General features: G+C 43.0%; 1 protein-coding gene across 1 annotated transcript in view; it reads left to right on the top strand.

The window, feature by feature from the left end:
• Positions 1–3083: 3083 nt before the first annotated feature.
• LOC114050092 (neuronal acetylcholine receptor subunit beta-2) overlaps positions 3084–16622 on the top strand; it is a 17613-nt gene continuing 4074 nt past the window's right edge. Inside the window, exons 1-5 of the mRNA XM_027871644.1 lie at positions 3084–3147; positions 6911–7056; positions 7340–7384; positions 9661–9770; positions 11051–12035. Coding sequence (XP_027727445.1) covers positions 3084–3147; positions 6911–7056; positions 7340–7384; positions 9661–9770; positions 11051–12035 — 1350 coding nt within the window. The remainder of the gene's footprint in view (positions 3148–6910; positions 7057–7339; positions 7385–9660; positions 9771–11050; positions 12036–16622) is intronic.

The raw sequence follows: 16622 nt of genomic DNA, 5'->3' as shown, positions 1-16622 counted from the left end.
CTTAAAGCTTTAATTCTTCATCCTTTTTCATGGCTAGGTTTTCTAAGATATACACATCTGCACAGGAATATTAGCCTGTGCAAACATGTCTAGACATACACACACTTTTTATATACTGGGACCCTGCCTTTGTATTCCAGAACCCATGCTATCACTGCATTCCTCTCCCCCACAATTCCTACAACACTTAGGTTCTTCCTATCACATCCAACTCCAGGGATTTGGAGACATTTCCAAATGTTAATCAAACCAAAGAATTAAAAATGAGATTGGCCAAAGATCATTGGAGGGGCACATAATAGGTATGAGCAGTCTTCAACACATTACAAATGAAGGAGTGTGTTCAGTGGAAAGGACACTAGATTTGGAGTTAGTGGGATCACTGTATGTCCCAGTTCTACTAAGTACTACCTGTATGACATATGGCTAAGACACTTAATCTTATCTGTAAAATTAGGGGGTTGAAGTAAATTACCTCTAAAGTTCCTTCTAGCTCTAACTATGATTCTAAACTAATTACCAAGGAGAAGTAGCATAAAGGTTGTTATCAAAAATTGCACGAGTGGAAAAAGGTGTAGTCATACGGCAAGAGTAAGGGATAACGCTGACAGCTATATTGGTATCTCTGTGACGTAAAAAAAAATTGAAACGGGCTCTTCAGCATAGTTGTGGACCCCTTGTGAGAGACACAGAAAAGAGTAGCACAGAATGGGCAAGTATGGTTTATGATTTGATCGTTGTAGAGGATGACTATATTCTTGAGATCACAGATCCATTTGAGTATTTTAAAATTTAATTGAATCATGGAGGAGAAAAAAACTGCCTATACTTAAGTGCCCAGCTTTTAGGTTTAGCCTTCTAATACCCTACCCCAACCCCTCCTTGCAATCATAGCCTTACTCTGTGGCCCTTAAGAATATATACAGAGTTCTGGGACATTTTCAAGACCTTTTCCCACCTTGCCTCAAAACTTGATTCTTTCCTTCCTCACCAGCTCTGTTTTTATGACTGGCAGTCCTTCCTCACCAGTTCTGTTTTTATGGCTGGCAGTCTTGTAGATCCTATCAGGATCTGGGTGAGTGAATCAAGCTACAGCTTCCCTAATGACTTTTCTTTGGCTAATGAATGTCCAATAGTGTAGTTCTGAGGTGGGGAACCTTTGCTCTCGAGGTCACGTGTGGCCTTCTAGGTCCTCTGGTACTGCCTTTTGACTGAGTCCAAGTTTTACAGAACAAAAATTTATTAAGGAGATTTGTTCTGTGAAGTTTGGATTCCATCAAAGGGCTACACTTGAGGACCTAGAGGGCCACATATGGCCTTGAGGATGCAGGTTCCCCACCCCTGGTGTAGTTCATTCCCCTCTGGTCAGAGGAAGGAGAGAGGTGTCTCCTAGTCATTTCTTTCTCCAGTCCAGTCTTCACCTGGAGGAAGTCAGAGGTGGAGAGGAGAAAATGGCTGCTCATCCTGGCATAGGAAAAGTAGGATTCAAATCTTAGCTCTTCCCTTACTAGCTGTTTGAACTTGAGCAAATTCGCTTCTGTGAACTTTAGTTTCTTCAACTGTAAAATGGGGATAAAATGCATGCTTCATAGACTTATTGTGAGGTTCAATTGAGATAAAGTGCTTAGTAGGCTTTACAGCTATATAAATATAAGAGATGGAAGTAATGATAATTATTCTTATTATCCTGCTCCCTCTTCACTGAATCTACCCATATTGCAGCTACCTCAGCTCCTACATCTCCGTGAAGGCCCCATTCTCCCAGTTAAGACCTAATCTCCTTCCCCAAGTTCCTTAGGTACATTAGAAGTGCTAAACTAATGGAAATATGAATCTAAGATGACAAATCCCTCTATTTTTTCTACCTTTTGATTTCATCTTCATGATCTAACTTGATTTTCCTTCTTCATACTGTTAGAGCTAGGCAACAACCAGGTCAAGGATTGGTTATGAAGTAGAGAGATGAAGGAGTAGGTCATAGTTGAAGACCAGGAGGACAAACTCCATTTCCTTCCCTTTCCCCTTCCTATTAAAAGCAAAGTGGGGCAGTGCTGGGGTTGGGGTGGAAGATAGGTGTTGGGATAAGACTCCCAGTATTATTCTGAAAACCACTTTTCAATGGTGACTCATTAGCTCTGGATGGTTGTGAGAAGCACTGTCTCCTCCATTAAGTGAAAGTAAGAATCACTTTCTTTCTGGTCCCCTCCAGCCAAGGAGTCCCAAACAGCAGGACTGGTTTTGGTGAAGGTTTCCATACCTTCCCTTTCTTCATTTGTCTCTCTCTCCCTGTTTTTCACCTCTCTCCCTTTGCTCATTCCTCTAATTTAACTACTATCACCACATTTTTAAAAACCATGTCTGACCTACTTGGATTCGTTAGCACTGCTTCCTGTCCCCGTACCCCCCCCCCCACCTCCGTCCTCCAACAGACTTTCCCGAAAGGTTGGGCAGGCAACATCAGAAGTAGGGAGGAGAATTCTGCTCAACCCCCATAGCATCCGAACTCCTCCTTCCCCTTCCCCCTCACGCATCAGAGCAGAGCAGATTTACACCAGGGCCCAGGAAAGACCCACTTTCCTGGATAGGAGTCCCGGGATTAGCAGTGTTGGTGGCTCCACTTCAGTGGCAGAGAACCCTCCCTTATCTGGAGTGAAGGAAACGATTTTAGCTCACCCCATCCTATCACTCTGGTAACCAGACAGTGGGAAGCTCCTCTGATAGAGGCTAGGATCCCCCCAGGGAACATCTAGGCTGAGATAAGCTAGGTTCTGGCCCCTCCCCCCGAACCTTCCCCCCCCCAGCCCCGCCCCCTGCGCCCCCGGATCTGTAGGGGCTGCAGGAGCATCAGTCACAGAGAGCAGTAAACGAGACAACAGCTGCAGTAACCCGAAGAGACTCTTGCTTCATCTCCATCTTCTCCATCTCGATCTCCAGCTCCAGCCCCCCCCAACCTGGTTCCGACACCACGGACAGCTCCCGGGCTTTAGTACCGCGGACAGCGCACCGCCCCACCCCCGCAGTCCCCTGCGGGTTGCGGAGCAGCGAGCTAGCCTAGGGGGAGCAAGGTAAGCTATGCGGGCGGGATGCCCGGGCTCCCGCTCCCCATGGCGCTGCTTCTCAGCCTTGGCCTCTTCGGGCTGTTTCCAGGTAAGGACGCTGAACCGGCCAGAGACATCAGAGGGAGCAGGAGTGGAGAAAGAGCAGTATGCTTTTGGGAGGACCCGGATTCCGGCGAACTGGGGGAGACTTGGGGAAGGGGAGGGGCCCCAGGGAATGTAGGGGACAGGAGCGGGTGAGGAGAGAGACGTCTCAAGAGCAAAAATGAGGTGGGGTATAATCTCGAAGCTCTCTTCCAAATGTAATATTTTGTGATTAAGACCATGGGTGGGGGGGGAGGGGAAGGGTGGAAGAAGAATGGGGGGCGGGAAAGGTGGGGGGTAGACAAGCAAGGGAAGGGCTCCTCACAGGAGAGGAACCTGAGATTTAGGGAGAGGGGAAGGAATCCTGTACCTGATATGATTTGACTAGTTATTTCAACCTCACAGGCAGCTCTCAAATTGGGTCACCATACAGAGATGAGAGGAAGAAGGGAGGGGATCTCCACCCTCTTAGAGGTGGGAGATGGAAGAGGAGAAAGGGTGGGGATGTGGGAAAGGGGTGAGAAACATTGCTGTATCTCAGTGTGCTGAGTGTACCGAAACAAATAAGCACCTATGTGTGATTCTGTTATACCAGTGAAAGTGAGCAGGCACTTGGGGGGGAGGTGGAGGAGCAGGGATTCTGAGGGTTAATGTTAGTATATGGCTGAAGGTGCATTTAGTCAGAGAAGAAAATGTGGTAACTAAGAGTGTATAGATGGTAGATATGAGAACATACAATCTTGTATTGTATGTGTGTCCCCAAGAAATGTCTGAATCTAGAATGAGAAGGTCCTCCTGAATATGTTAAGCATGTGACCAGATACAGAGAAGACACCAAGGTACCACGGCACACACACACACAAAGACATAGACAGATACACAATTGGTAAACCTAGATAATCTATACTTAATATTGACCACACAGATATAGAAGACATACATACAGACACGTATGTTATCTGTACAAATAGCTGGGTTCTAAGGGACAGAAAGTGAGAAAGATGTGATAATCTGCTTTTTACTCTCATGCCCAAGAAGTTGTGAGTGACTTCTTCAAAACACAGAGGAAAGGGAAATCTCAGTCACATGTTCCAAGCTCTGATTCCACCCTTTGAGGAGAATGAGGGAAGATTTACACTGTTCCTCAAGGAATAGACCCTGCCATGGGGTCTTCCAGTCTGAGAGACACTCTTTTGTGTCGCTTAATACAGGGACTCCTTTTTTTGGAGGATGAGTCTCAGTATGTTGTCTTCTGTGGATTTTCCTACATGTTAAATTTTTTCTTTGTTATGTACTTAATAATAATTCTCAAAAATACAAATAAACAAAAATTTGAATTAGAATCACAACAAATAACTTACATTTTGATAAAAGAAAAATACAATATGTAAAAAACATTAACAACTTATTTAGCCTGCCTCCTCTTCCAATCGCTTTTCCATCTTCATATGTATAAAGTTTTGTTGTTTTTAAAAAGTATAATCCTTGTCAATAGTATGGTACCCTATTTTTTTCACTTAACAGCACTTTGTATGTCCTTTCATGTTTCTTTTTTCTTTATAATAATATTTCTATAGTGCTTTTAAGCTTACAAAGTAATGTGCTCATTACAACCTGATGAGCTAGACTATACAAATATTATCTCCATTTTACAAATGAAGAAACTGAGGCAATGAGAAGTTAAGTGAATTATCCACAGTCACACATCCAGTAAATATGACAGTCAGGATATTTACCATTATTTATTTATTTGTTTGATTGAATGACTGTGTTTTTTGTTTGTTTGTTTTTTGGTTTTGCTTTTTGTTTTTCTAAACAGACCTGTGTTTTCTTTACCATTGTCAAGTGATACTTTCTCTGCAATTGATAGCCATAGGGTGTTGACTGAGGCACTAGAGGTTAAGTGACTTGCTCAAGATTACATGGCCAGCAAGCATCAGAGGCAGGATTTGACGCCAGGTCTTCCACTGCTATCCATTACAACACATTGCCTCTTATTTTTATGACTCATATCAATCAATCAAAAGGCATTTATCAAATGCCTGTTATATGCCAGGTGCAGGTAATCCATTATGATATATTCTGTGGCATTGATATGCCATAATTTTTTGATGATATGATGTTTAATTTTTTTAATTATGAACTATTAAAAAAATGGAGGCAGCTAGTTGGCACAGGGGATAGAGGTCTGACCTTGGAGTCAGGAGGATCTGAATTCAAATTTGGCCTCAGACACTTGACACTTATTAGCTGTGTGACCCTGAGCAAGTCACTAAACCCTGATTGCCTCACCAAAAAGCCAAAAAAAAAATTATGAACTATTAAATTATCAACAAACATGAACATTTCCATATAGGAAGGTAGAAGAATGAGGATTGTATATGAAACTGTGACTCTATTACATGTAGCTTGTTTTAAACAAATCTATATTAATATTAAATTAAAATTTTAATTAACTTCAATTTAATTAAAATCTATATTAAATTTACCAGTATTGCTTTGTTGATCTGTGTCCACTTCTGAACTTCCTCTTGCTCTCTTCTGTGTATTTTTAGTATGTTTCATTATTGTTGTTTTCTTTTTTTTGCATCACTAGAACTAGCCCCATTACATTCTCCTCATCTCTCCCCTGTCTAATTAAAGACCTCCTTTATAATATAAGAATAGTCAAGCAAAGGAAATTTGTATTATATTGGTTGTAGCTGAAAAATATGTCTCATTCTGCATTTACATACAGTCCATTGCTAAGAGGTGGGAGGCACACTTCATGATTAGATGTACTGCCATTTATTTAGCTGTTCTTTTTCATGAATACATTAGTTCCATATTTTTTGGCTATTGCAAGTAAATATGTATATATATTTATATATATACATATGCATATATATTTACAATAGGTCTTTTTTCAACAGAGATCTGAACTCAGATTGTTGGATTCATAGAAGCAGCATTGGCAGAATACATAGAGGGCAGACCTTAAAGTCAGAAACACCAGCTTTCAAGTCCTGCTTCTGAAGCACATTGTCTATGTGACCCTGGGCAAAGTCACTTGACCTTTTAGTGCCCCAGGTAGTTCCCTAAGACTCTGAGTTATAGACAGGTTGCCATTCTGCATGGGGGGAGGGAGTTTGCCATGTGAATGAAATCACAGGTCCAACCCTGCTCCACCCCCCATCTCCACCAAAAAAAAAATCCTTATGATACAGTCTACTGGTAGGTCAAAGGACAGAATCAGTTTTATAAGTGTAAGTTTCCAGATTGCTCTCCAAAGAGACTGCATCAATTCATAATTCCACCAATACTATAATAAAATATCTGTTTCCACAGCTCTACAAACATTGAATCTTATTATTTTTACTATTTTTATTAATTCACTTGGTGTAAAGGAGTACCTCAAAGTTGTTTTAATTTGCAGTTTTCTGATTATGAAAGAAGTAGAACAATTTTATGTCATTTTTTACAAATATATGTTACCGCCTTCAAAAACTAACCATTTACATTCTGGTCATATATCTATTATGACACAGTATTTTATTAAATTTGCATTATTTCTTATAGATACTAAAAGTAAGGTGGTTTTTTTAAAAATCACATATACATTTGGTGCTTTTCTCAGGAAGAGAGAGGAGGGTAGAGTTGTGGCCTTAGGCCATGCTCCGCCTACCTTGGCATCCTGTCTGTTGGGGAGGTTGTCCCAAAATGCCCTGATGGGGTGAATACACTTAACTAGCTCTTATCCCCTTTTGGCACTTTCCCTCACTCTATCCCAGGGTTCCTGGCTACGGACACAGAGGAAAGGTTGGTGGAACATCTCCTGGACCCTGCCCGCTACAATAAGCTCATTCGACCAGCCACCAATGGCTCTGAGCTGGTGACTGTGCAGCTTACAGTATCGCTAGCCCAGCTCATTAGTGTGGTAAGTTAGAAGTAGCGATCTTGGCCCTTCAGGATCACCTTTGTGCTCCTGGATTCCCTAGGATAAGAGGATAGATTGTCACCTGATAAAATCCAACCCATTGGTGTGATTTGTACATATGTGTGCATTCAGCCCTCACATATGCCTCCTTTCTGGGGAGTTCTCCCGGGTACTTGAAGTTAGCAGGTCTTCTCTACTTGGTCCTTAGGCATTGCGTATTTACTTGGGAGGGGTATGGAAGAGGTTGGGCTAGAATATTCATCAAGGGCTCCCTCTGTTTTAGCATGAGCGGGAGCAGATCATGACCACCAATGTCTGGCTGACCCAGGTGAGTGACCTAATACTCTCCTTTCAACACCCCTCTCCTTTTCAGACCCTGTGTCTCTTTTCCTTCCATTTGTTCTTTCCTTCTATAGTCACTTTTTTTTCTTGCTCTACTTTTCTAATCAATCACTATCAAAATTACTTTCTCCCCTCATACCTCACAAAATACTTTCTTTAATTTTCTAATGTATTTATCATATGATATTATATACTGTCTGAGTCATTCATTGTGAGCACAATGGGGTCAGGGATGCTGTCTTATCTCAACTTTATATTTCTCCTAGTGCCTTCACAGTGTTATGTACACTTTTAAATGTTTATTGAATGAATGAGCCTCCTCCAAGCCTATCTCATGGGCTCCAGGACTGCTTTGGTCACATGGCTACCTGTCCTTTGTCTTCTGTAACCCTAGTTTATGCCCCACCTGATAGAGAGAGAATAGTCAATGGCAGTTGTATCTGTTTATTGAGGTAGAGGTAGTTAGTCAGTCAGTCAATAAACATATATTAAGTGCCTGCTATGGGCTGGGTACTATAAAAAGACAAAAAATAGTTCCTGCTCTCCAGGATCCTGGAGTCTAATGGGGGGAGATAACATGTAAACAACTATGTACAAACAAGATATAGGCAGGATAAGTTGGAAATAATCAACAGAGGGAAAACACTAGCACTCAGGAGGATTGGGAAAGGCTTCTAGTAGAAGATGGATTTTAGCTGAGACCTGAAAGAAGCCAGGGAAGCCAGGAGATGGAGATAAGGATGGAGAATATTCCAGGAATGGGGGACAGCCAGTGAAAATGCCTGGACTTGGGAGATGTCTTGTGCAAAGAATAGCAAGGAGATTGAATCTACAATCCAGCAGGGCACTGGATTGTAGCGTACATGGTAGAGAGTAAAGGATAAGAAGATTGGAAAGGTAGGAGAGGTCCAGATTGTGAGGGGCTTTGAATGCCAAACAGATTTTATATTTGACCCTAGAGGTGATAGGGAGCTACTGGAGTTTATTGAATGAGTGGGTGACTTGGGCAGATCTTCACTTTAGAAAGATTGACAGCTGAGTAGAAGATGGAGTAGAGGGGGAGAGACTTGAGGTAGGCAGACCCACCAGCAGGCTATGGTGATAGTCTAGGTATGAGGTGATGAGGGCCTGCACCAGCGTGGTGGCAGTGTCAGAGGAGAGAACATATATTCAGGGGTGGGGAACTTGAGGCCCCACATGGCCCTCTATGTCCTCAAGTTCAGCCCTTTGACTGAATCCAAACTTCACAGAATAAATCCCCTTAATAAAAGGAATTGTTCTGTAAAACTTGCACTCAGTCAAAAGGCCTTACCCATATACATATACACACATATATGTTATGAAGGTAAAATTGACAGGTCTTGGCAAGAAAATATATGTGGGGTAGGGTGAGAGAATGAGAAGTTAGGGATGTTGTGAACCTGAGTGAAGGAAAAGATAATAATACCCTCAACAGTTATAGTTCCCTATATAAATTCATAAGGGGGGGGTTTGAGGGGAAAAAGAATTCAGTGAGGGAGGGTGTACAAAGATACCAGCCTCATTCTCTCCTCCAGAGACATATGGGTCCAGTGGCAAGATATAGATCAGGACTCAGTGGGAGACCTTGGCCTTTGAAGGTTAGGTCTTTCCCAGTGTCATATGCTGAAAAGAGCTCAAGAAGTATGAGAACTGAGAAAAGGCCATTGGATTTGGCAATTAAGAGATCATTGGTAACTTTGGAGAGGGCAGTTTTAGTTGAATGAGAGGTCAAAAGCCAATTAGAGAGTTACAAATAGAGTTTGAGAAAAGGAAGTACCTATTGTAGATGACCTTCTCAAGGAATTTAGCCATAACAGGAAAATAAGGTGTGGTTTTATTGCTAGTGGGGATGGATGGATCAAGTTGGGGTTTTTTGAGGATGAGGGAAACATGACCATATTTATAGGCAGGTCAGAAGATAGGGAGAGATTGAATAGAATCGAGAGGACAGGGATGATGGAAGGGGCAATCTGCTGGAGAATGTGGGATGGAATGGGATACTTGTTCATTTAGAATGTTTTGCTTTGGTAAGTAGAGGGGCCACCTCTACATTCAAGATAAAGGAGAGGGGATAGTGGCAGAAGGCATCTTGGTGTTGTAGCTTTCTCCTACTCCTTCCCTTTTACTATATTCTTTTTCCTTTTACCATATTCCTTGTCAGCCTCTAATTCCTCCCCCAATCCTTTCTGTTATTGGAATGGCCACTCTCTCCCTGGTCACTTCTCTGGCATCTCTCCTCAGGAGTGGGAGGATTACCGGCTTACCTGGAAACCAGAAGAATTCGACAATATGAAGAAAGTGCGACTCCCTTCCAAGCACATCTGGCTTCCAGATGTTGTCCTCTACAACAAGTATGTAGCCCTTGAGTAATGGGGAGAGAAGGAGGATGCCAATGGGAGGGTTAGTTGAGTTAGAAATTAAAAAAAAAACAAAAACAACTAGTTCAAGGTAGATGAAGGGAAAGGAACATAAATTGACCAGCACATAGGCAGTGACACAGACAAGCAAATGTACATATAGATCAATTGACAAATGAGATCATTTGAGCTACTACTCTGACCCTTATAGCCAATAATGATTCCTTGTGATTCATAGAATGTTAGAGCTAGAAGAGACCTTACCAGTCATAGAGTTTAACACCCTCCCTTCCCTTACCCTTCCTTTTTCAGACAAAAAAAAACCCAAACAAAACAAAACTGGAATTTTGAGCAACCTTAGAGCAGTAGGAGCAAAATTAGAATCCAGATCTCCTAAACTCCCAGGCTAGCACTCATGTGTGGAAGGTGTGGTGGAAGGAGAGAAACTGTTTTAAAAAAAAATGCTTGCCAGTTGACTAGGCTGCTTTATTGTAGTCAGGATTGGGAAGAGGTGGGAAACAAAGGATCTTTTGAGGTCCCTTTTCTCACCAAGGAATCCCTCCCATGCCCGGGGCAAGAATCACCATTCTCTAATAAATTCATCCTTCCCTATCCGTTCCCTATCTTCCCACTGCTTGGGGGTTTCAAAGCCTATATCCTATGTCTTCTCTTTGTCTCACCTCAAATCTTAATCCACTTTGCTCACACTATCATGCTCCCTCGATTCAATCTAAGAATTACCTGCACCTTTCTATCATCACCTACCCTTTAATCCTCTTTCAGTTTTGAAAGTTCCCACAGGATATATTTTCCCTGCTTTAGATAAGCCCCCTTAGCCTCCTACTCCGGCAGTCTTATCTTCCCCTCTAACAAAAGTACACACACACACACATACACACACACACATACACACACATACACTTTCTTAATCCTGTTCCCCCTTCCCCTCAGAGAACCTTCCTAAGAGTGATTGCTGGTCCTCGTTCCCCCTCCCTTCCACTTCCTTTTTCTTTCCTATTCCCTCAACTAACGTTGAGAACACCATCTGGCTGAATCATCTGTTCTTTTTTCTGTCTACATCTGTGCCTTGTAGAATGAGTGTGGTGAAGGTGTCTTATATCCCTCATAAGACTAAGAGCTTCCTAAGTGTAGGAACTGAATCTCTTTCTCCCTCTAGATGTCCAATTTGTGTTACCCAGGACAGGGTGGGTCCCTGAAGAAATGAGACATGACTGATTTCCCCTCATCTTCCCTCCTACCCAATCCTCTTGCAGTGCTGATGGGGTGTATGAGGTCTCCTTCTACTCCAATGCTGTGGTTTCCTATGATGGTAGCATCTTCTGGCTTCCACCTGCCATCTACAAGAGTGCCTGCAAGATTGAGGTCAAGCATTTCCCCTTTGACCAGCAGAATTGTACCATGAAGTTCCGTTCCTGGACCTATGATCGCACCGAAATTGACTTGGTACTGAAGAGTGAAGTTGCCAACTTGGATGATTTTACACCCAGTGGTGAATGGGACATTGTAGCCTTGCCGGGGCGGCGGAATGAGAATCCAGATGACTCCACTTATGTGGACATCACCTATGACTTCATCATTCGCCGCAAACCTCTCTTCTACACTATCAACCTCATCATTCCTTGCATCCTCATCACCTCCCTTGCCATCCTGGTCTTCTACTTGCCTTCTGACTGTGGTGAGAAGATGACACTCTGCATCTCTGTCCTGCTGGCTCTCACCGTCTTCCTCCTGCTTATCTCCAAGATTGTCCCACCCACCTCACTGGATGTGCCGCTGGTCGGCAAGTACCTCATGTTCACCATGGTACTGGTGACTTTCTCCATTGTCACCAGTGTCTGCGTCCTCAATGTGCATCACCGATCACCGACCACCCACACCATGGCCCCATGGGTCAAAGTTGTCTTCTTGGAGAAGCTACCTGCTGTCCTCTTCATGAAGCAGCCACGCCAGAACTGTGCCAGGCAGAGGCTAAGGCAGCGAAGGCGGCAACGGGAGCAGGAAGGTGGTGGGGGACTATTCTTCGGAGATGCCCCAGGGGCCAATTCCTGTACTTGCTTTGTCAACCAGGCCTCTGTCAAGGAGTTTGGTGGAGTTTTTGGGGCTGAGTCAGCTGAATCAGCCAATGGCTTCCGGGGTCGAGTGGGCCCTGTTGGGCCATGTGGCTGTGGGCTCAAGGAGGCAGTAGACGGTGTGCGCTTCATTGCTGATCACATGAGGAGTGAGGATGATGACCAAAGCGTGAGTGTGTGGAGATTGGAAGAGGGCTGGAGGAGTAGAGGTCCTCCCTTGGCAAGTAGGGGATAGAAGAGGTATAGACGAGGGAAGGGGAGAGGGGCTTGGAGGTGTCCTAATGACTTAGTATAGAAATTACTTGGTCAGTCAAATTTCTTTAGCACTCGTAAGATACATTATAGGTTATACTATATTATGTAGGTTACATATATATTATATATATATACACACACACATATATATTATATATATGTATACATACATAAAAGAAACTATCCCTGTCTCTAAGAAGGTCAAAATATTAGGGTAGAATCAATAGAAATGGAAATAATGCTGGAGCTGGAGTCAGAGGAACTTCGTTTGAATCCAAGGTCTGATACTTTCTACCTGGATGACCTTGGGCAAGTCATTGATCCTCTTGACGCCTCATTTGTAAAATGAGGGGGTTGGGGCAAATGGTGTCTGAAGTCCCTTTAAGCTCTAAATCTGTGAGCCTATGAAATACGTAACCACAAAATTTATAAATGTACAGTGGAGGGCAGGACAAAAAGTGGGCCAGGGATCATACTGGGATTTTGAAGTTGAAAGGGACATTGAAGGCCATCTGATCCAAACCTTTCACTTTACAGATGTGGAATCTGAGGGGCAGAGAGGGGATGGGATTTGTCCAAAATCACGTGGTTGGCTAGTGGTAGAGCCAGACTCTGAACCCAGTCTTCTATCTTGGTATCGAATGCCTCACCTACTCTACCACCAGGATGGCCAGCAGGCAAGGTTAGTTTGGAATGGCCTGCTTCAGAGGTCCATCCTTGAGTTCTGAGTGATACAGAATTATCTTACTGATCTCCAAATGTATCCAGAAAGAAGCAACAATGGAGTGACATGGTTTAAGTTGGGGTAAGGGAAAGAGAGAGGGAGAAGGCAGCTTTCTAGAATGCAGTGTGGTCATCTTACCCACCTCTCTTGACAAGCAAAATCTTGTCTCCCCCTCCCTTCAGCTAGTGGATGGTGGTGCAGTGTATAGAGTGATGGGGCCTGAAGTCAGGCAGACTCATCTTCCTGAGTTAAAATCTGGCCTCAGGCACTTATTAGCCATGTGACCCTGGACAAGTCACTTAACCCCATTTGCCTCAGTTTCCTCATCTGTCAAATGAGCTGGAGAAGGAAATGGCAAAACACTCCGGTATCTTTGCCAAGAAAACCCCAAAAGGGGTCACAAAGAGTTGGACATGACTGAAATGACTGAACAACAATGGAGGGTGTGTACTTTCTGTCCTCTATTGGATATAAAATAAAAGACCTGGGAAGAGTGAGTAGTAGAAATATCTTGAGGTATTTCTCTCTAGAAAAGTTCCACTCCTGGCTCTGCTCGAAAAGGGCATCTCCCCAAACTAATGTCCCTTTTCTACTCAATTGGCTCCCTGGATAGCAGCCTTATGAAATATTTATGGCAGAGACCTTGAGGGTGGAAGCAAGGATGTTGGTTGCTGGTTAGGCATTTTTCATCATTTTCTCTTGCCCTCCCCCTTCATCTCCTCACTGAGTTTGTACTATTCTGGAATTTTCTTCTGCAAAGGCACTTTCAATTCTAGGATCTCAGGGGAGATGGATTCAGTTTTGCTGATGCAGTCACTTGGAGAACCTTCTTCACCTCACACTCTCCTGCATTAAGCCTGCCCGCCTAGCCTGACCTCTCAGCTCCATCTTTTAAAGCTCAAAGAATTTGTAGCTGGAAGGAAGAGATCCTCTGGTCTAAACCCCCTCCCCCTCATTTTTTTTTAAATTTTTAGGCAATTGGGGTTAAGTGACTTGCCCAAGGTAACACAGCTAGTAAGTGTCAAGTGTTTGGTCTGAGGCTGGATTTGAACCCAGGTCCTCCTGACTTCAGGGCCAGTGCTCTATCCACTGTGCTACCTAGATGCCCCAATGTAAGTGTAAGGTCCAGTGTTTCCTTAAGTTCTTTTTCATAAGGAGCAGCTAATGATGAAAAGGGTAGAAAATTGTGTTTTTGCTAGTCTGAGAGAAGGTTATATGAGCTGGCCAAACCAAGAAGAAGTGAGGTGTCTCATGCTTTTAGAGATGTGAGGTCCCTCTGCAGGGTCAGTAGTGACCAGACCCCGCTTGTAGCACAGAGAGGGTGCTGCCCAAACAAGCACAATAGTCCCAGCCCATGAGGACCTTTCATTCTGCTGAGAGTTGGAAAGGGGTGAGGTACTCAGCACTACCTTCTCCACAGTGTGGAGAGGTCTGGAAAATGACTCCTAGGCCTGTCTATTCCCACACGCCCCTAGCAAGAGAAGTCAAAAGGATGCCTGTCAGAGGCAAGGGACCGAGGGGGCAGAGTACAGCTTACTGGTGGGGAGGAGGTGAGGCGAGGCAGGATGGATGAATAGTCAGGTGAGGTAGATCTTTTGAGGAAGCAATGTCGGTGTCTTGGGCACAGCCTGGAGCTTGTGGCCGGAGAAGGAGCTAAGGATTTTAGTGGACCACAAGCATCTTGTGAGGCTCAGTGAGACCTGGCTGTTGAAACAGCTAATGTAATTTTACATTTTTTTTTTTTAGCTAGGTAATGGGGTTAAGTGACTTGAGCACAGTCACACAGCTAGTGAGTATCATTTGTCTGAGGCCGGATTTGAAGTCAGGTCTTCCTGACTCCAGGGCCGGTGCTCTATCCACTGTACCACCTAGCTGCCCCCAGCTAATGTAATTTTAGACTGCTTTAACAGAGGCAGAGAGGATAGTATTGGTACCAAATCATGCTAAGTAATGCTGATTTTTATTTTTTTTAAAGAACTTAATGTAGTAGAAAAAACAGTAGACTTGTATTCAGGAAGACCTGAGTTCAAGTGCTGCGCAGACACTTTAGCCAGAAGACCCTGGCTGGGCAAGTCACTGAACCTCCCCTTATCTCCACTGTCTCATCTGTAAAATGAGGATAATAATGATATCCACCTCAGAGATCATTTTCATTAAGTACCTTGCAAACCTTAAAGTACTACATAAATGTTAGTGGTTATTATTATTATTATTGTTGCTGCTGTGGCTTTAAATGAAAGCAGAAGATACAGGGAATTAGAACCTAAATGAAAGGATGGCTCACAAATTCTCCTTCAGAAGGCAAATGAGGGAGTTGACAGAGTCGGTCTCACCTTGTGTAGAAAGACAAGAAAGATCACTTGAAAAGTCAGTAGGGGCAGCTAGGTGGCACAGTGGATAGAGCACCAGCTCTGGAGTCAGGAGGACTTGTGTTCAAATCCAGCCTCAGACAAATGATACTCACTAGCTGTGTGACCCTGGGCAAGTCACTTAACCCCGATTGCCTCGTCCAAAAAAAAAATCACTTAGTCACTTTGTATCACTGTGCTTATCATATGTATTTGTAAAAAAACCAGTCAAGATACCTGCAGCTTATGCATAGGCTTGTTACTAAAAGAGGAGGCAGAGACATTGTAAGAATTCAGAAAGGCGTGTAATTGGGGAAAAATAAAATACTAAATTAAAAAAATAAATTAAATTAAAAAAAAGAATTCAGAAAGGCAGTGGGATGTAGTGGGTAGGGCATTGGACTTGGGAGTCAGGAAGACGGGTTCAAATCCTGTCTCATGGATTTACTAGGTATGTGACTCTGGGCAAGTCACATCATCATCATCATCATCATCATCATCATTACAATAATAATGGTAATGACAATAATACTAGCTAACATTTATATAGCGCTTACTAGCCAGGCACTGTGCTAAATGTTTTACAATTATTATCTCATTAGATCCTAACACTAACCCTGGGAGGTAAGTGCTATTATTATCCCCATTTAGGTTTTTGAGTTTCCTTGTCTATAAAATGAGGAAACTGGGACTTGTTGGCTTCCGAGGTCCCTTCCAGCTCTAAATAGGTCATTCTCTGGTTCTTTGAAGGAGGGGAGGGAAGAGAATAAGCATTTATATAGCGCCTGCTAGCCAGGCCCTGTGCTATGTGCTTCACAAATATTCTCTCATTCAGTCCTCACAACAACACTGCAAGGTAGGTGCTGTTGTTATCCCCATTTTGCAGGTGAGGAAACTGAGGCAACATAGGTTAAATGACTTACTTAGGGTCACACAGCTAGTAACTGTCTAAGGCCAGATTTGAACTCAGGTCTTTTTGACTCCAGGCCTGATACTTTATCTATTGAGTCAATCAGTACTCAATGAGATGCTCAGTGGTTTCAATGAAAAGGTGGGCATAGAAAGACAGTGAAAAATATGTTGGGAAATTAACTCCAGATCAAGAAATCAAAAGAGCTAAAGGCTTTTAGGCTACACAAAAGCCTCATATACCATATATATGTATGTGTGCACATGTATACACACATACATATATACACATGTGTGTATACACACATGTATAAATACATATGATGTGTTCATACTTATATATAATTTGTTCAAGAAGAGATCATTATGCACTGGACGTGGTGAGCATTGAGTAATACTATTTTTTTTAAAAGAAATTTTTGTTGTTGAATTGTTTTTCAGTTGTGTCTAATTCTCTGAGACCCCATTTGGGGTTTTCTTGGCAAAGATACTGGAGTAGTTTGCCATTTTTTTCTCCAGC

This window comes from Vombatus ursinus, unplaced genomic scaffold (genome assembly GCF_900497805.2).
Source record: "Vombatus ursinus unplaced genomic scaffold, bare-nosed wombat genome assembly UNPS02014798.1, whole genome shotgun sequence".
Classification (NCBI taxonomy): Eukaryota; Metazoa; Chordata; class Mammalia; order Diprotodontia; family Vombatidae; genus Vombatus; species Vombatus ursinus.
The sequence above is the reverse complement of the archived record's forward strand: the minus strand, read 5'-3'. Positions and strand labels throughout refer to the sequence as shown.